The 25,380-nt window shown below is 42.1% G+C and overlaps 1 protein-coding gene across 1 annotated transcript; it reads right to left on the bottom strand.

The window, feature by feature from the left end:
* Positions 1-347: 347 nt before the first annotated feature.
* On the bottom strand, positions 348-24,348 carry KHDRBS1 (KH RNA binding domain containing, signal transduction associated 1; the record flags this gene model as incomplete). The annotated part of the gene is made up of 9 exons (XM_079696563.1): positions 348-1,693; positions 4,204-4,262; positions 5,043-5,110; positions 5,571-5,772; positions 6,571-6,704; positions 9,709-9,855; positions 11,082-11,198; positions 11,825-11,949; positions 23,967-24,348. 9 exons carry the CDS (start codon positions 24,346-24,348, stop codon positions 1,596-1,598), a joined length of 1,332 nt encoding a protein of 443 aa, XP_079552689.1. The 3' UTR covers positions 348-1,595.
* Positions 24,349-25,380: the final 1,032 nt, after the last annotated feature.

Below are 25,380 nucleotides of genomic sequence, written 5' to 3'. Positions count from 1 at the left end.
GTGCAAACTAGGATGGCTGGAACTTTAAGTACTGAGGCCTATGTATGGAAACCAATCCAAGTTTCAACTTAGTTGGATTTTTCTCTCCAAAAATTAGAGCTTGTGATAAGGATTGGATAAAACTGCTTTCAACAACTTCCAGGGGGTGAAAAAGCTTTGGTTATTTTTAAACTAAAACTTAACAACTCATAAACTTTTTTTTGGTAAACTTAAAATAAAATCCCCCCCCACCACTTTTAAGAATGTCTCCAACTTTTAACAAGCCCATTAACTTTAGAGTTAATTTAAGTTTATTTGAAAGAGAAAACTATTTTATTGTCCACCCAAAAAAATGACAATTCATCACATTTACTTTGATTAAAAAAGGACTAAACTTTATTGACAAACTGCTGCAGACATTTTGACATAAGTTTAAGCTACCTATTTAGGCAGACTTACACATGTAGCATTTAATCTTCCAAGAACAAAATGGGAGGACGGTACAAATCCAATTAGGACTTTAACTTATGTACAAAGTGGATTTTGATTCCTTTTTCATTCAGCTGCAGTGTCCCTTTTTATATCATGCTAGTGTTGAGACATACTTGACTAACTACCTTGGTAACAGTTCAATACTGACAACCGTCAACTTAAGAAAATCATCAGCTTTTGGCCCCAGTGTCCAAGTGAGCTTTTCATGGAGTGTAGAATCTCAGATGGACAAAATACTTTGCCTTTTTAAATACTGAAATGTTAATTATTAGTAGTATTACTGAAAGGTTGTTCGTGACTAAAAAGCTCTGCATCAAATTCAAGTGGCCAGCCCCTCTCCCCAAATCACCCTCTTCAAACCTACTTCCCACTAAGTATCTCTCAACACTGTATGTCTGGGGCTAGATTTCAAAACCCACATGATGAAAAAGTCAGTTTTACGAACCTAATTTTGTTGTTGTTGTTTTTAAATCAAATTAACGTTAAAAATTGCATCCACTATTTAATTCATGAGGATCTTTCATATTAAAATTTAACCTTAAGATTCAACCGCCATGTGCTTTTAAAGGAAACATTTTTAGAGACGTCTGAGCTCACTTTTACATGGTGGCACCTACTGCCGTTAACGTTTGTGATTTTAAATCTTAAACAGCCCTGAATTTTGAAATGTAGCCTAGTTTGGGATTCTGCAACTACAACTTTACGGGATGCCTCAAGTCAAAACTAAGAGAAAGTTAACAAGCCTTAACTTCAGAACCTTTAAGCAAGCAATGTCACTTTTGAAACTAACAGGTTTGTGGTTTTTTTTTTTTTACTCAACTTCTGTTTTATTAGAAAAGGTACATTTCTGTTTATATTTAAACAACAAAGAAAAAAAGCATCTACACACTTAAAAAATTAATTCGATATTCCTAAATCTATTTTAACTCATTTTAAAATACTACATACAGAAGCCAGAATGCAGAGTTAAGAATGGAGTAAGGTGGGGGAGAAGAAGGGGACCACGAAGAAAAACACTTAGACAATTACTTGTCTGTTGTGGGTAAAGCAACAGGAATCCTGGGAGATACAAGAAATCAGTAACAACTTTGCTCATAACTGATATTTTCCCCTCATGTTTGCTTTTAATAACGTCCATATGGGTGCTCTCTGTATGCTCCCTTCACCGGCCTAGCTGGAGGGGCCTTCAGCGATGGCCTGGTCCCATTCCAGTCATCTTGGCCTGTGGGGAAAAAGCAAGAACAGTTTATAACCCATGTGCCAATGGCATTTCCGGATGGGCAGGCGTAGGTCACCTGGTAAAGATCACCAAAAACACTGCTTTGCTTCCAATGTCTTGCCACCTCCTGGGTGGTCCTTACTTTTTTACTCTGCTTGGCCCGCCTGAGCAGCTTAGGCAATTTTCCAACTGTAGGACAGTTCTGAGTGGACAGACAGAGGAAACAGTTCAGGAAGGACATGGAGTGATGTCCAGGAAAGAAGCTGTCCATAGGCAACATAATCTATACTCCAGCCCCCAAACCTGAATAAACTCAACACCTTGCTTGGGACAATGAGGAAATCGACCTCAGTGGATCTGCAATTCCCTTTCCTGTTTTTTTTTTTTTTTTTTTTTTTTTTGCAGTACGCGGGCCTCTCACTGTTGTGGCCTCTCCCGTTGCGGAGCGCAGGCTCCGGATGCGCAGGCTCAGCGGCCATGGCTCACGGGCCCAGCCGCTCCGTGGCATGTGGGATCTTCCCAGACCGGGGCACGAACCCGTGTCCCCTGCATCGGCAGGCGGACTCTCAACCACTGCGCCACCAGGGAAGCCCCCCTTTCCTGTTTCCAAAGCAATTTGGCACAGAGCCTCCAGTAAGGTGACAATTTCTGCAAGTCTTTCAGATTGGAAGCAGCAGGTAGCTCCCTTTCCATGCAACAGCAAGTCTAATTTCCCCGTGGAGAAATGTCCTCTGGCTCCCTGGGAAGAGCAAGCAATGGCCACGTTTCACCAGCAGAGCTGGTCCACTGCTCTGGCAGTGGGAAGTACAATCAAATGTGTTAACAGCACACATTAGGAGAATTCATTATCTCCTTTTTTGTGCCAATAGTCCAGAGAAGCCAGACAACATGACTGACATCCTCAAATGGTTTTCCTTTGTGACAGGGAAAAGCCTATAGAAGAGATGATCACTTACTAGAGCTGATCTCTTATGAACACGAGCTGTGTTTATAAGCTTATTCTTCCCACTCACCCCCAGATGTTACCCAGGCCTGTTATTTCTCTAGCTGCTTGCATTCACAAACATCTGCTTCCATCAATATAGGTCTTAAACTCCATTATGGATGTTGCACAAAGCCCTATGCTATCTAGGCCTGTTTATACCTCTAGTAAAATAGATATGTCCATCACTTTCCAAGTGGCTTCTGGGTACCAACAAGACAGTTTATTTTTCTAACTCTGCTTATAAAGGCAGAAATCAGAACAGATTAACGGTGGCAACATCATACCAGGAGAACAAGGAGCAGCCTGCCTATTTCAGTGCAGTCTTTTCTCCAGCAAAACAGAAATGTAATTTAGTCAAACACATACAGAGGCCCCATTGTGCTGCCTCACCGACGAAGGGAAATACCCTGGAGCAATCATACCACCCTTCTAAATAGTGGCATATGAGCAGAGAGCAGTGCAGTGTTACAGATGGCAACTGTCCAGTACCATTTAGCTAGAACTGGTAAAAACTGTTTCCCTGGGCAAGCAGCTGACTGGTTACTACATACTGTGCTGAGGAGTTGAGGAGTCTGTCTGTGGGAACCCTAAGAGGCTCTCTTTTCAGTTAGGGGTAAGGGAGACTGTCAGCTAGTAACTTAAACGGTCAACTGCTGACCCCCTTGCCAAAGTCTCTGGACTCCCCTTGGGTGTGCTGGAAACACCTAACATTTAAAAGGCTGCTCTCTCTGCATCTACTGCCACATGGTACTCCCTCTGGGACCCATTAATACAGGGCCATAACTGGCTCTTGAGGATACTCTTGAGCAATGTGTTTTCAACCAAGCCTCAGGAAAGGCAGTTTGGTCCTGCTGCCATTCCAGCATCTATAGCTCTCTTAGGATTATAGGACTGAACTGAGATGTCTCCAAGACAGTAAGGAGCTTGGTGCCATGCTGCCCTGAACTGGCTTCAGCCCCCAGTTTCTAATCTAATGGACACTGTTCCTGCCCCCAACCTGCTCTTGCCGTTTAGGTTTCTTTCAGCTAGCATTTCCTCTACACTGAGATTCTTTATGATGAGATCCAAAATTGTTTTTAAAAATGAGGTGGGGCAGAAGAATTGGATACGATTAAATTCTTATTATCCACCACCATGGCCTAGGTATCAGCAGCAAAGGCCCAGCAACATAACCCAGGCCTAGCCATCTCCCAGCCTAAAGTACAAAAAGAATCAACATCAGCTGAAAAGCCTGCTGCTCCAACCAGGCCAACCTAGACCTGAGCCCTAGTTTAGGACATCTGCTTAGCCGTCCAAGAGTAATAGCACACCTAACTCACTTCAGTAAGTCCTTTCTACCGCACACCACACAATTTAAGAGCAGGACTCCTATTGCCACATCTATCAACATGTTGGCCTTCTATTAGAGGTTTCTCCTTAGATGCATGACTGACCCCCAATAATCCAGTCACCCCCAATAATCAGTTCACCAGCATTCTCCAGGGCACTTACTTGCACATTTTGTCCCACCACAGAAATAAAGACATACCATATGCTTCATAAGAATCTTGAACCTCCCCATGTCCATAGTCATAATATTCTGAGTCCCTGAAAGCCAAAGACAGAGTGTTAGAGCTATATAGTAACCATGTTTCAGTTTTACCTTTCTCCCCAATACTATATATATATATAAAACGAAAAGATGCTCATTTTACCCCATCTCCAAACCACAAAGTATTTCCAAAGCATGTACACACTAGGTACTCATTTAAAAACTGTGACAACTATAGCAAAGAAAAATGAATAGCAACAATTTAAAGTGAAAAAGCTGAATCCAAAAGCTCAACTTTAACCACAGTGTACATACACATGTATTCACAGGGCTAACTGGAAGAGATTAAAGAAACATGAAAAGAACTGTTCTGTCCCCATTGTAGAATTATGAGAGACCTTTTCAATCACAGTTAAGATATATATACACACATACACAGAAAATGTTTTTTAAAAAAAGAGCAGCAAAGAACCTGAGTTACAATAGTGGGATTCTAGTATCCTTTTAAACTTTTATGCAACTTTAATGTGGCTGTGACATTTTTTAATAATAAATCAAAATAATTTTCAGGCCTCTTCCCTTTGTTTCCATGTAGTCACAGCTCAGGAATTTTTCATCTGCTAACCCCAGATTCTACACTATAATTTAAGATTCACAGTTATCCAAATTTGCAGATCCAAGTGTGTGCCTTACAGATGTCAAAAGCAGAGGAGACACCCTCAAGAGAGGTGAGCCACCCTGCTCCTTAGATTTGTGCTGCCTAAATCTCTCAGTTCCTCCAACTCCCTCTTATCCATCCCGAGGACATGAAACAGCACTTCTACTGCCTGACTCACCCTTGGCTTTGGCTGTAATAGCCTTCGTAGCCTTCATAACTCTGTTCTGCATATGTATCATCATATCCCTAGAACAAATAAAATGAAATAGAAAGTCAGAATCACGGAAAGTAGGTAAGGTAATTATATCCCATAGGAGTATGGCGGGCTTCTGGATTAACAGAACATGGAATTTCCCTCCAAAATGTTAACACCTGTTGTGGAATAGTCAAAAAAGAAAGGATTAAAGAAAAAAAAAGAAACCAGGTTTCTTTTGAACTTCAGCATTATCAGCAGTAGTAGTGTGAGTTCCTTTAGTAACACACTAAACATCAAGGGACAGCTTATTTCCTGTTTAATCTACATACATACAGTAAACCATGCTTAAAAATGGAAAACTCTTCTCATAGTTTAACATTCACTGCAAGAGAAGAGGGCAGATTCCAAATCTTACAGGCAGTCCCTGCCACCTACATCAAGGGCCCTGTCATTCAACTTTCTTTGGCAACCTGTTAGGTATTAGGAAATGGCATTGTCCGAATGTCTTACATATTCTTCATAAGTTTCTGGTGCAGGTGGTGGAGGCAAAGGTATTCTCTGGATGCCTGCTGTCCGTGCTCTTGGTGCTGGAGCACCCCTCACAGTAGGTGGGGGTGGCACTCCTCGAGTCACAGTGGCACCTCTGGTGATGGCTCCTCTCACTGGTGTACCACGCACTAAAGCCCCCCGAGGTGGTCCAACACCACGGCCCCTGCAAAAAAGAAAGTTTATTTTAAATGGAGATTTTTATAAATAGGCTACTTTCATGTTCAGATTTGTTTGCAAATTCTGGAGCTAGATAGGAGATTTTACAATGCCTTAAATAGACTATTATCAAAACACAGAGGAAGGGGGAGTTCCCTGGTGGTCCAGTGGTTAGGACTTGGCGATTTCACTGCCGTGGCAAGGGTTCAATCCCTGGTCAGGGAACTAAGATCCCACAAGCCACTCAGCGCAGCCAAAACAAAACAACACAGAGGAATGTGTAGGTGGGTAAAGGACCCATATTAGAAGGCTCCCCAGGTCCCATGGTGAACCTGTTAATGTCTCATTAGTGGAGCGTCTGCCTTGGAGAGTCTGAACAGTCCATAAAGGTCAATCAGCAAAGGTAAAATTCTAAAGTCAAAGACCATTTAAAAATGCTAAAACTGTCCAAAAGTTAAAAAAGCTTTTTTTAAAAGCTTTAGTCCTGAAGTCCTAAAGCTTCCGGACTGCTGTACCTGACTATGGTCAAAGTGACCAAGATCTAGAACTCCACTCTTTTTTTTTGGCTGTGCCATGCGGCTTGCAGGATCTCAGTTTCCCGACCAAGTATTGAACCTGGACCACAGCTGTGAAAGCGCCGAATCCTAACCACTAGACCACGAGGGAACTCCCTAGAACTCCACTCCTGATGCAGCATACAAATCCTGAGACCCCTTCTAAGCTGGAGATAAGAGCACCAGTAAAACAGAGATGGTACCAGCAGTCAAATTCACATCCCATTTCTAGTTGTCTCCATTATTTATACCTGGGAACAGGTGGAGGAGGAGGTGCAGCTCCCCGGCCTCTCACCGGCACCCCACGTCCGCGAGAGGGCTCTGGTACTCCATTCAAGTAGGAGAGCTCTAGGAACTGCTCCTGGCAGATATCATCCATCATATCCTGTGGATAAAAGATAATGAGAAGGAGTGTTATTCTCTACCTTCTGCTGAGAAGTCATCTAGCCCATAGGAGCCTTGGATGCTAAGAACAACTTTGAAAGCCCAGATAAAGTCTCAGGTCATTCATTCTCTGAAGTCAAATGGCACTCTACCTGTCACCTCTTTGAGGAAAGTCTTGATGGTAGACCCCTCGTTATTCAGATGAAGTTCTTCATGATGTGGTCCCTGCCTAGCTCTCCAGATCACTTCCATCCTCTCTCCATGTATAACCTCCTTTCAAGCCATGCTGAACAACTTGCAGTTCAGAACATGGCATACTCTTACACATCCATTCTTGCAAATAGTTTCCTCTTTCTAGAATAATAAAAGCCACTACCATTAATTAAGTTCTATGGCTGGGTACCATACAATAAGCTTTACATCGAGTTTTCAGTTTAATCTTCAAATTAACCCTGAAGTAGGCAGACCTTCCCATTTTACATTTGGGAAAACAGATTCGGGAAGTATAAAGCAATCAGTCTAAGGACACAGAGCTAGTAAGTGGCAAATTCTACATGTAAATTCAGAATTACCTGTCTCCAAAATCTAGGTTTTGAATCATCAGACTATATTATTGCCCTTTTTTGTCCACCTGAGGGACTCTAACTCTTACAAGATTTAATCTAAAATATTACCTCACCTCTTCTGAAAAACTTTCTCTTGATGCCAACCCTTCACTCCCTCCTCTTTTCCCACAGCACCATGTAATTTTCTCTAAGCACTTACCACATCATTTTAGAATTGTTTGTATGTCTTTCTCACTAGGTTGTGAGCTCTTCAAGAGCCATTTTTGTAACTTCAGACCCAAGCATAGTATTAGGCACCTACCAGATACTTAACAAATGTTTGGGATGAACAAGGAACCTGAGGCTCAGAAAAGTGATATAATAACTTGTCCAAGATGATGCAGATAAAGCTCCCAGTCCAGTGCTCTTCCTACTGTACCAGGTTCTAAGGGGAAAACGGAGGGCTCTGGTCATGGACGCAAAAACAGGCTCACTTTTTTTCTTCACAAGGGGGAAGAACTGAGCCAAATGCCATTTGCAAATCTTTTCACATATTTCCTGATGAGAAGCATTCAGTCTTAATACTTCATGCATTTTTATATACCCCAGGTGTATACGGCTTTTAGAAGATTCTAGTCACCAGAGATGCCCCCTGCCCCCAACTCTTCAACTCCTCCTACTGTACACATTTCTGCTGCTTGAGACTCACTGGAGAATCAAGTGACCAATGATGGGCCATTTGCTCATATTCCTCTAACTGCCACAGCAACACTGAGGAAACCCAGATCTCCCTGGCAGGCTTCTCTTTTGAAGATCCACTTACATGGAAGCCTTGTAAGCTTAGTCCTTTTGAGAAATATGCTGAGACTAATGATAAAGAGGAGATGGGCATCCCCCTGCAGTCCTTCAGAAAACGGATGGCTCAGGATGCTTCAACATATACCTCAAAGAGTAAAAAGCATATCCTCAAGGGAAGATTTACGAGCTCTGAGTTTTTCCTAGGATATTTTATTTATTTATTTATTTATTAATATATACATTTATTTATTTATTTATTTATGGCTGTGTTGGGTCTTCGTTGCTGCGCGCGGGGGCTATTCTTCATTGTGGTGCATGGGCTTCTCATTGCGGTGGCTTCTCTTGTTTTGGAGCACAGGCTCTAGGCACGTGGGCTTCAGTAGCTGTGGCACATGGGCTCAGTAGTTGTGGCTCGCAGGCTCTAGAGCACAGGCTCAGTAGTTGTGGCACACGGGCTTAGTGGGATAGCATGTGGGATCTTCCCGGACCAGGGCTTGACCCTGTGTCCCCTGCACTGGCAGGCAGATTCTTAACCACCGCACCACCAGGGAAGTCCTTTCCTAGGATATTTTAAATTGGCTGTTTCATGTTGAACACTCTAATGATGACGAGATACTTAGAAGCAAAGCAGCTGCTGAGACATTTAAGACAATGTTGGAATCCTTGGAGCTCAGCATTACAGGTACACACGCCCTATTAATTTTTGCTCTACCAATTCTCACATGCTCTGATACAGTTCCAACTCCCTCATTTTACATATACAAGAAAACCAAGAACTATATATCACCTCCTCTTAGTGATGAAACTATGATGCTTACTCAATTCTAGCTGAATAGTACTCCAAATGCTTCTTAAGGTTCCAGATTCATACTTGGTTATTAAATATTCAACAGTAAGTAGTTTTCAGAGTAACTCTGAAAACTAACAGGTCTTGCCAAATGGCAAAAATTCATCATTTTCTACTTACTCAAAGAATGAAATCTCTGACCAGGTAATAATAAGCAAGACAGGTAACCTGGTCTGTCCCAATTCTTCCAAGGCCTTAGTTACATTCTGAAAGGAGCTGTACACCAATCTGTTTAATATTATCAACAGTTAAGCCTACAACCATCATGGCTCTTTCAAATCAACTCTACTTGAGTAAACTCCTCCAGGAGAGAAAGCCCTGAATGCATTCAGGTCGGAATTCAATCCATTAACACTGGAGGCTAGAGGCTTCTTGCTGTTATCATCTAGACTCTCTAGAGTCTAGAATAAAACCCCCCTAAGTGCAGGGGATTATGACCACCTTAGTCATTCTCCTATCATAACCTTCTGGTTCCACTCTAGCACCAAAATACACAATTTAGTGAAGACCTTGTTAAATCTCTGTTAACCAGATGTTAAAATGCCAGACACACTGTGGATCCAAAATATTGACAAAAGATACTGGTATACAATTAAAACCACATTAGACATGGAGTGGGAGAGTGGCCTTGGGGCACAGTGGTTTGAAAACCAGATACAAATAATGGACCACCTCAGAAAAATGAACATAAATGCAGAATTTGGTATATAATTTCAGGTTACGCACAGACCCTGGATAAGAAACCCTGCCTTAGCAGTAAGCACAAGATCCCAGTTTTCTCTTGCTCAAAAGATACAGGATATAGATTTCCTTACTGGTACTAGAAACTTCTTGACTTCCTCCATAGCATGGGCCATAAGAGCATAAGCCTCACACGGGGGTCCAAAAACTTCAATGAAGACATGCAGATCCATATTCAAGTGGGCATATTTGGGGTCTCCACCTTTGCGCAGCTCTTCCTCCTGTGGAAAGATGCACAAAAACATCGCATCACTTGGACTAGGGAGAAAATGACACCTTTACCTCTAGGCCAAAGAGACACCGAGAAATGACCCCAACACCTAAAAAAATAGAAAAGTGTAAGAAAAAAGCAAAACAAACTCTGGAGAATAGTAATTTACACAGTCTGCTAAACCTGCAATTAGTCTGCTGCTCTTCTGTTTTGAATCACTGGTGTATTCACTGGAGCTCTTATTAGAAGGTATACAAGAGACAAACTTATTTCCAGTTTCCATTCAGATAACAGCTGTTTGCCAAGCATTCATCCATTCACTCATTTATTGCCAAGCATTTGCTTTTAAATCCCAGGTAGAGCTCTTAATCACCAGCTCTTCTTATCTGCTTATATGGTCTGGGAAGTTCTAGGGAAGGAAAAAAGTCAGGACAGAGAGAAGAAAATCTCATGTAAATCTCATTAGCTAGAATAACATACTTCAGCCCTAACTGTATTCATCTAGTGAGAAATGAGAGTGGACAAAAGAGGGTCTGAGAAAACATGTTTGTCAATTAGGCTGCATAAAAGGAGGCCTGAAAGAGTAAGTTTTTAGGCTGTAGCAGGTATGTCTCATCTAAAAAGCTGACCCTAGAAGGCTAAGACTATTCTGTTTCGGTGGTAAGCTTCTCCACGCTTACAAAGAGCATAAACAGTAGGGGGCTATGGCATGGAAAAAAAAAAAAGCATTAGGTTCTGTTGTCAGGATTACTCATGGTTCCTTTTGTAATATCTTCTTTTAGAGGGCCTCACATTCCAGCTGGCTATAAAACAAACCAGACAACTAATCCTCAGACTCACCTGCACTCACAACACTAGTGCTCTCACTTTTCCACATTACTGAAAAGGGAATGTGCTGTTCACATTTTAGTGTCTTTAGTCTCAGTAAGTTTCAGTACCTCCAGCTCCCCTTCCAAGTTTTCATAGATAAGCTTACTAATGCCAAAGTTGTTACTGCTGTTTCCATTACTATGCAGTCAAAGTCAGAAAGAAAACAATTACCAGGGCACACCTAGGTTCTTCCAGCATTGCCAAAGAAGTGAATTAACTGGTCTATAATCTCTTACATCCAATGCAAATTTAAGGGAATCACATTCTGTACATATGCAAATGCTAATTTCCATAAGGAATCTATACTGGACTCTGGGCTACTGGAAGGCATTAGGGTGTCTTCTTGCCTCATTAATGTGAGCTTACCTTGGCCTTGTCTCTCATTGAGCCCTTTCCCAACACAGAAATCTTTGCACCAGTCTCTTCTTGCAGTCTTTTGATTGTATTCCCTTGTGGTCCAAGGATCTTCCCCACAAAATTGAACTGACAGAAAATAAAGACAGATTTCTAAACACATATGTTCCTATAAAATATTTCCACATGTATTATTTATCTTCAATAATCCTGTAAAATAGGTAGAGTATTACCGCTCCCATTTTACTGAAGGATATACTGAGGCTGTACGGATAAAGTGATTAGCCTACGGTTATACAACTAGAAAGTGGCAGTTCTTAGACTTGAATTTCCTGATGTAGTTTGGCACTCTTTCCATAATACCACACTGCAACCCTTTGTACTTTTACATAAACATTTTAAAGCCAGTTACTTCAGAACAGAACAGACATATGGTACCCTTTGGTAGTACTGGTTTGATAAACTAAATATAACTAGTTGCTTTCCAAAAAAAAAAAAAAAACTTTGAGAAAAAAATTCTTTCTTTTTTGATAATAAAAAGATGATTATATTTCCATCCTGGCTATAGCTATGCTATTAGTGACAGACTTGTATGTTTCAACTGCCAGATACGTATATGGGACAGAACCTTCACCAGCTTAAGTTTCTGACACATCACAATCTCTGTAAGTCTTCTGCTACAGCCCACGCTACAAGACATACTACATACTCTCATACGACAAAGACAACTCAAAGTGAGGCACTCTTTCCCTTACCTTGGGATACTGCTTGACAGGTATCAGAACCCTCTCCTTCAGCTTCATGTTCTTGTGAGAAAATAAATCCAAGTAATTCTCCTCATCGTCCTTTTTTGAATCCCCTTTCTGAATCTTCTCAATTTCTAAATAGGACAAACAGAATTTAATTTAGTTTTTTCTTTTAAATAAAGGCAAAATTCTGAGTCTGCTTAGCTTAAAGCAATAACACAGTACTGTGTAACGAGAAAGTGCTAATTTCAAATGGAGACTGGGTGAAAGCACCAAAGCTAGATGAAGCTGACTAGGAAACCCAAAGCCTGCTTTTAATAAGAGCAGTTTGTTCTTCCACTTCTAGTGGAAACCTCTACAGAGACATTTAAATGTTCTTAACACAAAATGGATTTAGCAGTGAATTGGGGAAAAGGGGATAAACGAACTAAAAAAATTAAAATCTGCATCAAGAAAAAAGTACAAAGTTATATCTTAATGAAAAGACAAAGTCAGTAATTTAAACACACAACCGAGAGTCCCATTAAAATTCTGTAACAGTAGTGCTGTGGATAGTAGTAGTCCTTAAGAGTCTGAAAGACCTGATTTTTACTCTGCCACTCACCAGCTGTGTGAACTCTGAAACGTTTTTTAATTGCTCTGAATTTTGGTTTCCTCATTGTAAAATGGAGGCAATATCTACCTCATGAGGTTACTATAAAGACAGAATAAAATAACATATGTAAACATGCTAATTAAAGCCCATTTCTTTCTTTCTTTCTTTCTTTTTTTCCTTTTGGCAGGTGGGATCTTAGTTCCCCAACCAGCAATCAAATCTGAGCCCCCTGCAGTGGAAGTGTGGAGTCTTAACCATGGGACCACCAGGAAAGTCCCAAAAGCCCATTTCTCAGGAAGTGTTTTAATATATACTCAACACTATCTAGCCCAAATTCACTCAGTGTCCTAAAGGAAAAAATGCACCAAGATAATTTCAATTCATGGGTTAAGACAGTTTCATCAGCTAGAACCTTAAAAGATTTCCTATCATTAGGGAACTTCATTCACCCATCCATCCATTCATTCAGTGACTGCAAGTGTTTGAGTGCTTCCTATGGAGAGGCACATGAAGGGACAGATACAGGTATGATCACTAACCACTATGGAAGACTTACTAAGAGCCAGGCACCTTGTCCTGTAAAGTATATGAGAAACAACAGAACAAGTCAAACATGGTCCCAATCTCCACTATGTTTATATACTAGAGTTCCCAGTCTATGAAGTCAGCAATGAAGTATAGTTAAATGCTACACGACAGGAGTACTAACAGAGATGGGGGCCGAGTATGGAGGCAATGAAGAGCAGCACCTAAAAGGTTATATACTATGGTCCACTGAGAACAACAACAACCAAAAAAATTATACTCCCTAAAATTAGTGGAACATTCTAACACAGAATGTTCTCCTTATATAACATTTCCACAGTGTTTCTTCTATAATTTTAAGGCAAGCGTTCTCAAACGTCATCGAATCACCTGGAGGGTTTGTTAAACTAGACTGCTGGGCTCCAATCCCAGTCTGGGATTGTGTTAGGAATTTGCATTTGTAACAAGTTAGCAGGTGATGCTGATATTGCTGCTCTAGGGATCACACTTTGAAAACCACCAGTTCTGTATAAAGACATACGACTTCAAACAGATACTGCAAATCTAAACCTTTAACAATTAAAAAAAAAAACTGTTTAGACTAAGTCCAGCTGTAAAGTACATGGATGAAGGAAAGTTACTGAGCCTGACAGACTACACAGAGTTCAGAATTTCAAACTGAAGGCTTCTGTTTATTAAAAAGCCTAATTTCAGATGTTACACTCTTATAAGAACGGTAAATGACAGTGCTCTTTGCACTCCTATTTTTCATTGCCTGGAATAGAAAACAAATTTGACCTTACAATCAACAGACTAAATGCTTCCTTCATTCAACACCCTATTTGTTTACTGTTTCACTGGTAGTGTATCCTGACCCCACCCCTTCCCACTTACTGCTAATATTAACTTTTTGTAGTCTCTAGTTTTGAGCCTACCACCTCTGAACACACCTCTTGAGTTCTGGGCTGGGAAACTGGGTACTCAATCTTCCAAAGTCCACAGGAATAAAGATGCCACATTTCTAATCTGAAAACATCACTGAGGAGCTTCTAAATATGTGGAACAAATTACATACTTCATCTTATCTATGTCTCTCAGTGTGTCCTAATTGCTGCCATCTAGTTAGGCCCTTCAGCTGTACTTTATACCACTTTCCAGAAACTTTAATTGGTTAGAACAAGAAGATAAGACTCAAAGTCTGTTAATCTGTACTCCCATAGGAAGCAGGGATGCAAAAATTGAACCCAGTAGAAAGGTTTGTTTAATATCAATGTAATGTGCCCCGTGAATTTAAGACCTTTCTATAACATGGATCCTTCTGCTATATTGTGAACTAGGCAGATCTTAATTAGGATCCCCTTGTTCACTTACCTCACAATTTAAAAAATAATGTTAAAGCATTTTTAGAGAATTCAGAGAACAATGATACAAGTAAAACAGAACTGAAAAGATAAAACAATCAGGGGGTTAGCCTAGAAAGCAAAAGAATAAGAAGCAACTTGAGCCTTCAAGAAGGGTGGTCTTCCATGTTTGGAAGGGGAAGGACCAAATATTTATTAAATGCCTACAATGTATCAAACTCTATACAAATATTACCTCATTTATCCTAAAAAATAACTCTGAAGTAGCTGGTACTATCCCCATTTTATAACTGAGCAAACAAAATCAGAGAAGTTAAATCTCTAAGTCACAAAGCTGTTAAAGTAGTAAGAGAGTACGGATTAAAACCCAGGCTTTCTCTAACTTCAGACCTCATGCTTTTATTATTGCCTTTCAGTGAGGAGTTGTGGGGGGCACTTTAAGCAAAAAAGAGCTGATTCTGTAAAGTTTTGGGAAGTACTGCTTATACCCCCAGACACTGTCATGCAGCTAAAGACAAGAGGGCTCTCTGCGTGTGCCTCAGATGTTCAGCTGCCTGATCTTTCTTTTCTTTTTCAATTCTCTTTTTTTTCCCTCCTTTTTTCTTTTTCAATTTCTCTTCTTGGCCTCACTTCTTGTGGAGGGTTAAGGAGCAGGCTGTAATGGGAAGAAAAAAAAATCAAAGAGAAGCTTCCTAAAAATGCCTCACCCTCAGGCAAAAGTACTTTCTAGACAATCTTCTGAAATTGACTCCTTTAAAAGATCTTTGCTTGGGCCTCTGGAGACCCTGGATATCCCAAAAGTCAAAGAAAGAAAAGCTAAGGTGTAAACAACACAAAGAGGTGACCCATTTGCTTGAAAGTCAGATGCTGACAATAATCATATCTTACCGAGTGCCTTTTATGTGTCAGGAATTTTGTATTTATTGTGTCCCTTCGTCTTTATAACCAGGATTATCCCCACTTAACTAGTGAAGAAATCTTGTCCAAGATCACAAAATTAGCGACAGAGCAGGTATTTAAACCCAGGTTATTCCTTACATCAGTCAGAGCAAATTCAACAAATCTCGTGGCTTTTCTTCTACTCTTTTACTATAACTTAATCTTTCCTTTTTTTGGTAGGTGTTATCACAACCAGACTGTTAGCTCCAAAGGATGAGAACTGTTTCTTAAATGTATGACTGAGAGGAAAGAACCTGAGTTTTGAAGCTAAAAAGAACTGGGTTTGACTCCCAGCTCTGCTACATGCTTGCTGTGTGACCTTGGGCAAGCCATTAAACCTCATTTAGTCTTCCTTCTTACTTTTAAAAAGGAGGATTTTTTTTTTAATGGAAGAAAGATTTAAGGAACACAGAACTGTTAATACAAGAGAAGTTTGAAAAAAATTATATACAGATTTTATCAACTGGACTAGTTTAACTAAAAAAGGCCATCATGTACATTCCATTAACTGAACATGTGATAAGGAGCAAGACAAGCAAGATTTTCTGACTAAGGCATCCAGAGATAGTGCTTCTAGGAGGGCAAGATTCATAGGATATCTGCTCCAAAAGGTCAGGTGTCATGCCCTCCTCCAGACTATCAATGAATTTGGTTCATGTATCTAACAACAGCACACTTTCCCCTGCTATGAACAATTTCTGGACCCTTGCCATTACTAAACTATCTGCCATTTATAGTACAGTGTCTAATAGACAACAGGCATCTATAAACATTTACCAGGGCTTCCCTGGTGGCGCAGTGGTTGGGAGTCTGCCTGCCGATGCGGGGGGCGCGGGTTCGTGCCCCGGTCCGGGAGGATCCCGCGTGCCGCGGAGCGGCTGGGCCCGTGAGCTGTGGCCGCTGGGCCTGCGCGTCCGGAGCCTGTGCTCCGCGGCGGGAGAGGCCATAGCAGTGGGAGGCCCACGTACCGCAAAAAAAACCAAAAAACCATTTACCAAATTAAAGAAATGTACCATTAACACCCCCTAACTTCCCTTAACGACTCATATAACTTCATCATTCCCAAATTTATAGTTCTTTGCCCTGTATCTTTTCTGTTGGTAAATCCTTTTGGAATCACAAATCCAGTAAGTTCATTAATTTTGTATCAAACCACTCCATTCTTTTCATTTTTCAAATTATTTATTATTTAAAGCAAGAGCACCGAGCTATAGGTTCTTAATCTGGTTTGGGGTCATGAGCCCCTACAGACTAGCTCCCCAGAAAAAAGATACCAACACAGTATTTCACATACAGTGTTGACTAAGGGTGGGTACTGGCTCAAAAAAATCCCTCAAAGCCTGAGTTAAGAGCACTCTAAGGGGCTCAATTCCCACATTCCAGGATAGCGGCAAACTATTATGGCATATTGACCAGAGTCTCCCAAATCTCTTTCTTCGGGTACAACTTAAGAGTTTAAGGCTTTTTTTTCCTCTTAAAAACAAAACAACAAACCACTTTATTTTGAGATAATTGTAGATTTATGTGCAGTTGTCAGAAATATGAGATCTCGTATATCCTTCACCCACTATTCTCCATAACATTTTGCATATCTATAATATCATAACCAGAAAATTCACTTTAATACAATCTTACTGACTTTACTCAGACCTCACCAGTTTTGCATGTACTTATGTGTGTGTGTGTGTTTGCTTAGTTCTATGCAATTTAATCATGTGACCACCACCACAGTCTCAGTACAGAACAGTTCCACCAAAGATCCCTCATGCTACCCTTTTATAGCCACAGTCACCTCCTTTCCTCTCTCCCCAACATTGGCAACCACTAATGTTCTCCATCTCTATTATTTTATCTTTTCAAGAATGTTAAACTAATGGAATTGTACAGTGTGTAACCTTTTGAGATTGGGTTTTTCACTCAGTGTAATTCTCTTGAGGGAATTCCCTGGAGGTCCAGTGGTTAGGACCTGGCACTTTCACTGCCAGGGCCCAGGTTCAATCCCTGGTCAGGGAACTAAGATCCTGAAAGCTGTGCGGCCTGACAAAAAAAAAAAAAAATCTCTTGAGATCCATCCAAGTTGTTGCTTTATCAACAGTTCATTTCTTTTTCTTGTTGAGTAGTATTCCATGGTATAGATGTACCACAGCTAAACTATTCATCAATTGGAGACATATGGGTTATTTCCAGTTTTTTGGCTATTATGAATAAAGCTGCTATGAGCATTCACGTACAGTTTTCATATGAACATAAGTTTGTTTTTTTTTTTTTTCCTTTTCTTTTTTTTCTTTGCGGTACGTGGGCCTCTCACTGCTGTGGCCTCTCCCGTTGCGGAGCACAGGCTCCGGATGCGCAGGCTTAGCGGCCATGGCTCACGGGCCCAGCCGCTCCGCGGCATGTGGGATCCTCCCGGACCGGGGCACGAGCCCGCGTCCCCTGCATCGGCAGGCGGACTCTCAACCACTGGCGCCACCAGGGAAGCCCCCTGAACATAAGTTTTAATTTTTCTGGGATAAATGCCCAAGAGTACAACTGCTGAGTCGTATGGTAAACACGTTTAGTTTTGTTAAAAACTGCTTTATCACAGACCCATGCATGCTAACAATATTGTACTTAATTTTGCTAGTATTATGTTCCATAAAAACAGTATTGTAGGGCTTCCCCGGTGGCACAGTGGTTAAGAATCCACCTGCCAATGCAGGGGACACAGGTTCAAGCCCTGGTCCAGGAAGATCCCACATGCCGCGGAGCAACTAAGCCCGTGTGCCACAACTACTGAGCCTGCGCTGTAGAGCCCATGTGCCACAACTACGGAAGCCCGCAAGCCACAACTACTGAGCCTGCATGCCTAGAGCCCATGTTCTGCAACAAGAGAAGCCACCACAATGAGAAGCCTGTGCACTGCAATTAAGAGGGGCCCCCGCTCGCCACAACTAGAGAAAGCCCACGTGCAGCCACAAAGACCCAACACAGCCAAAAATAAATAAAATAAACTAAAAACAAAACAAAACAGTATTGTACCATAGGTATGCAGCCTTATGGGATTGACCTTTTCACCTAACATTAGATTTCCAAGATTTCTCCATGTTGTGGCATTCAGCTATAGTTTTCATTTTCCCTGCCGTATTAAGTATTTCATTTTGAAAATCTCACAGTATCCAATCAATGGTGAAACAAGGTGCACTATTTTATGAGTGAGACATTCACGGGCAAAAGTTTCTTTGAGTATATTCCTAGGAATAACCTTGCTCAATTTAAAGAATTTGAATGTTCAGCTTTCAAAGGAAATGCCAAACTGTTATCCATAGTGGTTGTACCAATTCACACTTCTACCAGCACTATTCCTTCTAATCCACATCCCCTCAAGCACTAAGTCTTGTTTGACTTCATTTCTTTCAATGTAGCAGGTTTCCATTATTTTCCTGTCTCCAAAAAATTTTTTTCTCATTTATCTTCATTTACTCTTTTAGCTACTTAAAAAATTTTATTGAAGTATAGTACATTTACAAAGTTGTGTTTGATTTCTGCTGTATAGCAAAGTGACTCACTTATACACATATATATTCTTTTTCATATTCTTTTCCATTATGGCTTATCACAGGATATTGAATACAGTTCCCAGTGCTATACAGTACAACCCCTTGTTGTTTCTCTCTTTTAACTACTTTATATTCAATATGTCAAGTTGAAAAAAATAAATCCAGTTTGGAATTAGTTTGAAAAATGCAAAAAAAAATGTTAATTTAAAAGTTGTCATCTTTATAAGACTAGTTCCTCCTCCCACCAGGACATGGCATATTTCTTTTTATTCACATCTTCGTTTACCACTTTCAATAAAATTTTAAGTCAACAATATGTGATTGCAATATTCCTTATCTGTAATATTGAGATAAAAATTCTTCCTGCCTCATAGAATGGCCATGAAGATGGAATTAATGAGTACCACAGGTCATGGCACATGTTATATGCTCTACAAAGGTTACATATTGTTATTGTTTGTTATGGATATTCACATACATTTTGAATTGATTTTTATTGCCTATCCCAAAGTTTCTGCTATTCTAAAAAATGAGATCATTTTGTCAATTCTTTTCTAATTGGCTACTGCTTCTATATCAGAAAGCTACTGATTTATACATCTTTACCTTGTAATCAGCCACATCACTCACCATTTTCCTAGGTAAACAACCATGAATTTGTTGCAAATAATGATAAATTCTGCCTCTTCCTTTCCTAATATTTATATACTTACACCTACACAGTCATCCCTTGGCGCCCCAGGACCAAACTCCCATACCAAAATCCGAGGATGTTCAAGTCCCTTATAAAAAATGACATAGTACTTGCATATAACCTACGCACATCCTCTTGTATACTTTAAATCATCTTTAGATTACTTATAATGTCTAATACAATGTAAATGCTATGTAAATAGTTGTAAATACAATGTAAACCAGCGCAAAGCCAATTCAAGTTTTGCTTTCAGGACATTTTGGAATCCCTCCCACCCCTGAGTATTTCTGATTCATTGTTGGTTGAATCCACATATATGGAGAACCCGTGGATATGAAGAGCCATACTTGGTCTATAGTTCCTTTGCAATTCCACTTTCTGGTTTTAATAGGTTTTGCTAGCTCTGTAGAATGAAATGGGGACATCTAGGTGTATTTCCATAGTATACTGTAAATAAAATAATGTACTATTTTGAAATTTCAATAGATTTTTGTCTGGAAATATTCTGCACTGATGGTTTTTTTTTTTTTTTTGGCTGCTCCGCCGTGTGTGGGATCTTAGCCTTGACCAGGGATCGAACCCATGCCCCCTGCAGTGGAAACGTGGAGTCTTAACCACTGGACTGCCAGGGAAGTCCCTGCACTGAATGCTTTTGGAAGATGAATTTCTGCATATCTTTTCAAGATCATCTGGGGATTGTTAATCTACTGAAAATGCTTACTTATTCCTGAGTCATTTACACTAACTTGTATTTTCCTAGTTATAAAAAGTAGAAAAAGAACACTGATATACATAAAAACATCGTATGTTTATCATGTAAATATTTAACACAAATAATATGATAAATTATTTTTGTTTCAGAAAACAAGCATGGGTACCCTGAGAGTCTTTGTATGTCTGCAAACACATTTAATTGTCATCGTGGTTGAAGATCAATTTGGCTAATATAGAAATCTATATTCAAAATCTAAATCCCTCAGAATTGCGTTATTTTTCCATCATGCAGTGAGGATGAATATTCATTTATCAAATATTTAGTAAGAGGCCACTCTGTGCAGCACTCTTAAAGGAACAGAAGATACAGCCATGAACAAAGCAGACAAAAGATCCCTGCCCTGGTAGAGCTGACATTCTAGTCATAAAGAAGGGGCAGCCAACAAGCAAACACATTAACTACAACATATGGTGCATCAGATGCTGCTAAGTGCAAAATAATCTAAAGCTAGGAAAAGGTACACGGAGGGCTATGTGGCTGGTAAAGAAGAGTGGTCTGGGTCTTGTAGCACCTCTTGGGAAACAGGCAGAGTTGCCTGGAGGAGTTACAGTCCTAAGTGCTAGGCTCTGCTCTCTGGGTTTCCTCCTCCTTCGTCTTGCCTTGTGATCTTCATTGCCCTGTTGGCCAGGACTTTGATGTGTTCAGAAAATCTGATGAAACAGATTTTCTTTTAATATTTTAGCACAAAATTTACTTTTATTTTTTTTAGTACAATTTGTTGCAGGTCCTATAGTGGGGGATGGGGGGGGCAAAGAGGGTTAGGTGTGAGGATCCAGACTCGGACTGACTTCAAAGCCTCCATACACTGCTTACTAATTTTGTTACCTTAGGCAAATGATTTAATCTGTTTGCCTTGTTTTCCTCATGTGTAGAAGTAAAAATAATAAGAGTAACTTCCTCATAGTATTGTTATGAAGACTAAACATTTGATGTAAAGTGCTCAGGCCAGTGTCCAGCAACCAGTATAGTGTTAGCTGTATTTTTCTTACCTGTATCCTTATCAGAGCTTAAATACTACTATTCCGTCTTCTCAATCTCACTTTCTCACAATTGGTTGACTTTACTACAACCACTTTTCCAGATCATTCAAAAATACCTTAAATCAACTGTATCTCAATTTAAAAAAATATCTTCAAAGCCAGGTCCAACATATATCAAGACTTATCCATGCTAAGAAATATTCACGTATCCCAAGCTAGTTTTCTCAATGAGCCAGCATTACCTCAATCCCATTTCTCCAATTAAAATTCAATTTGGTTAAAGGAAAAAGACATTAAAGAAGCCCAAGTTTAGAAAATGTGGCACATATATACAATGGAATATTACTCAGCCATAAAAAAGAAATGAAATTAAATTATATGTAGTGAGGTGGATGGACCTAGAATCTGTCATACAGAGTCAAGTAAGTCAGAAAAACAAATACTGTATGCTATCACATATACATGGAATCTAAAAAATTGGTCCTGAAGAACCTAGGGGCAGGACAGGAATAGACGCAGATGTAGACAGTGGACTTAGGGGGAAGGGTAAGCTGGGACAACATGAGAGGGTGGCACTGACATATATACACTAACAAATGTAAAACAGATAGCTAGTGGGAAGCAGCCGAATAGCACAGGGAGATCAGCCCGGTGCTTTGTGACCACCTAGAGGGGTGGGATAGGGAGGGTGGGAGGGAAACGCAAGAGGGAGGGGACATGGGGATATAGGTATATGTACAGCTGATCCACTTTGTTATACAACAACTAACACAACAATGTAAAGCAATTATACTCCAATAAAGATGTTAAAAATAATAATAAAATAAAAGGTGTGAAGAGTGGGGGGAAAAAAGCACCCAAGTTTAAAAAATGAAAGAAGGGTGAAAATCAGAAGTAACTTTTAAGGATCAATAGTTTTTGATGGCTATCCTAAGAAACCATCTTTTATTAAAAGACGAGCACCATACTGGACACTTGATGTGCTCAGAAAGGCAAAAAAAAAAAGCTTGCATTTTCATACCTTACTCAGTACCACGAATTTACAACTAGGAGAAAACTGGTGACACTTTATTATCTAATGATTACAGGTCAAAGGGAACTGTGCTGGTGCTTTTCACACAACATTTAATCCTCACAACTCACCATCCCACTTTACAGATGAGGTTACTGAGGTTCAGAAAGTTTCCCGAGAGTAGGTGACTAGTCAAGAGTTAGAATTTCAAACCCAAGCCAACACCTTAAACTTCTAAAGTTTGTTATTTTATTCTCATTTAATATGAACTGATTAAAGACAGGAGGAAATAAAAATAAGACCCAGTCAACCTATACCATTTAGTCTGACGTTCCTGAATCTGCATGTACTTGCTTCCAAACACCTGGTGCTTGCTATATGCAAGACAATATGAAAAATATAAAGATTTAAAAGCATTCCTTGCCCTCAAAGAGCTTGCCAGAAGAACACAATGAACAGAAATGTTTCAAACAATCTGACTGTGTTATAGAACAGCAAAGCACAGAGTTGAAAATGTAAGCAGTTTATCTAAATGTTCTTATTCTTGACCACCTCAGGCTTTGTTGACTGGTTTTAAAAGTAACGACCTCTAACCAACGGTGGGAGACAGAGAACAAAGGGAGGGAAATTATATTTTCATAACGGACGTGTCCATTATATCAACCCTGCCAAGGAGTCCAACTACTCATTCAGTGTTGGAATGCTGTGAATTTTTATTTGCTTAATAAAATTTAGGTATCATAAGGTACACTTATTAAAACGTTTAAACTAGAAGGGAGAGCAAAACAGACGGCTTTAGGGAGAAATCAAGGCGACTAGGTGATGGCCAGTTTTGAGCAAAAAAGGAGCGCTAGCCTACACACAGAGAACAAAGGCTACTATTCCTAATCTATTTCAGGACTGAAGCAAAAAAGGGGGGGGGGGGGAGACCATGCAACTTCTTTCAATTTTTTCTCATCTTACTGGGAATGTCATGCAAACCATCCTTAATCTCCCTGTATCACCCCCTTTCTCTGTCTCTAGGTTTGTTTTTCCCTTCTCCAATGACGAGCACGCGTTGTAAAATAAAGGGATCCAACCGTCTGGCTCTACAGCAATGACCATCTTATCGGCCGAAGTCGGCAATCTGATTCGGAAAACCTCAAGCTCCGATTCCCACAGGTTGCTCCTGCCTCCGAGCAACTCAAGCTCCAGTTACCGCGAAGTCCGACCCGGCCCCGCCGGCCGCGGCGCGCTGGACAGGGCACCCCAGCCTCACCCCATCTCACCTCGGCCCTCCCTCCCTCCCTCCCGGCTCAGGCTGCCTTCACCTCCTACACCCTCAGTTGAGGCGCCGACCGCCACCCGCGATCAAAAAGCTTCCCCTTTCGGGGAAGCGGGAGGTGAAGGTTCATTTCTGGAAGAATCTGAGCACTCGGAGCGCGGGGCAGCTGCAAGAGGTGGGAGGGGGAAGGGTCGGCAAGGGGGCGGGGAGCGCGGCACTATCCATCAAAATCTTTGCGCTAAGAGATCGCCAAGTCCCTTTCGGGCCTCCACTGCAGCCTAGAAATTCTCCCTCACACCCTGAGCCGAGATGGGAGTTGTAGAATCTGGGGTCCCGAAAACGAGGACGAGAGAAGGGGAGTCCACGACTGCCTGGGTCCCCAGGGGGCGGTAAGGGAGAGGAACAAAGCCGCTACCACCCATGCCCCCGGGTGGCCGGGCGACCCACAGGGACCCCGGAAGCCCCCTTACCTGCCGTCAGCAGCTGCATGGCATGAGTGAAGGACGGGTCGAGTGAGTCCTTCTCGGCCATGAGTTCGGGCAGGTACTTGTTCTCCGGCTCCATCTTGACCGAGGCAGTGGCTGAGGGGGGCAGCAGCGGGGTCGGCGCTGGACCGCCCACAGTCGCGTCGGGACCCGTGGCCGAGGGCGGCAGCAGCGGCGGCGGCTGCGTGGCGGGCGAGGCCCGGGCGCCCCCCCGGGACCCCCCTCCGCCTCCCCGCGACCGGTGAGGCAGCGGCGGCTGCCGAGACGGCGCCTGACGCACCGAGGGGTGGGCACCTGAGGGGTCCATGGAGCCGCTGCGGCCCGAGGACCGGCTCATGCGCGCGGCGGGGTCGTCCCGGCGCTGCATTGTGGAGGATGTGCGACCGAGGGATCGAGGAAGCGACGCGGCAGCGGCAGAGGCCCGAGCGACGGTTGGCGAAGGTGGGAGAGCGGGAGCGATAGCGACCGAAGCCGACCCGAGCGACCCAACGAAAGAGAGCACCGGAAATGAGGCGGCGCGCGTGCGCAGCCAGTACCGGCACCGCCCTTGGGTTTCTCCGCGGAGAACAAAGTCCCCGGTCGGGCCACGGCGCCTGCGCACCGCCGCAGAGCCCGAAGAAGTCGCCTCCCCGCTCCCCTTTTTCCTCCGAGCCCGCCAGGCCGCAGCCTTGTGCGCGTGCGCGGGTGTCCGCGGGCTCAGTTAGTTTCTTTTCCTCGTGACTCGCGCTAGAGGGACACGTGTCTCCTCCCACTTCTGGCCGAGAGCGCGGAGGGGGCGGGGGCTGTGGAATGTCTTTGTCTGCGCGCGGGCCCGCGGCTTGTGGGGCGGGAGACCTGATGCTCGCGGGGCCACGCCTCCTCCAACGGCTGAGCTGTGGAGCGCAATGGGGTGGGGGTGGGGGTGGGGGTGGGGAGGGGGGAGGGGAGAGGGGTCACTGAAGTATGGAAATGAAAGGAGACCCGCCTGGGGGACGCGGGAGGGGAAGGAGAGAGAATTGGGGCTGTCTGGGCAGAAAGAGAGGAGGGAGAGAGCGTGAAGAAGGGACGACTAAGGGAGAGTCTCAGAGTTGAGAGGTGGAGAAGGGAAGCTTAGAGGGGGACATTGAGGAAGGACGGACGGGTCAATGGAAAGGCTGAAGGCTATTGGAGGAGTTAAACTAAGAGGGAGGGTTCACATCGGAGACCTGATATCTAGCCAGGAAAAGGGCCCCAGACCAAAGCAGGGAATCCAAGAAGTACGTATCCCATGGTTTCCAATATAGTATGTTCTTAAACGTTAGCTGTTGTTGATCAGAGAAGTCGTCTTAAAAGGCAAAGCATTTTGGCTCTGTACATATAGTACGGCTTTCTGCAGACGTGTTTCTTCCACAAAAACATGGGGTAGAGGCCAGCTGCGTAA

This window comes from Hyperoodon ampullatus, assembly GCF_949752795.1.
Source record: "Hyperoodon ampullatus genome assembly, chromosome: 2".
Lineage (NCBI taxonomy): Eukaryota > Metazoa > Chordata > Mammalia > Artiodactyla > Ziphiidae > Hyperoodon > Hyperoodon ampullatus.
This window is presented reverse-complemented; position numbering and strand designations above follow the sequence as displayed.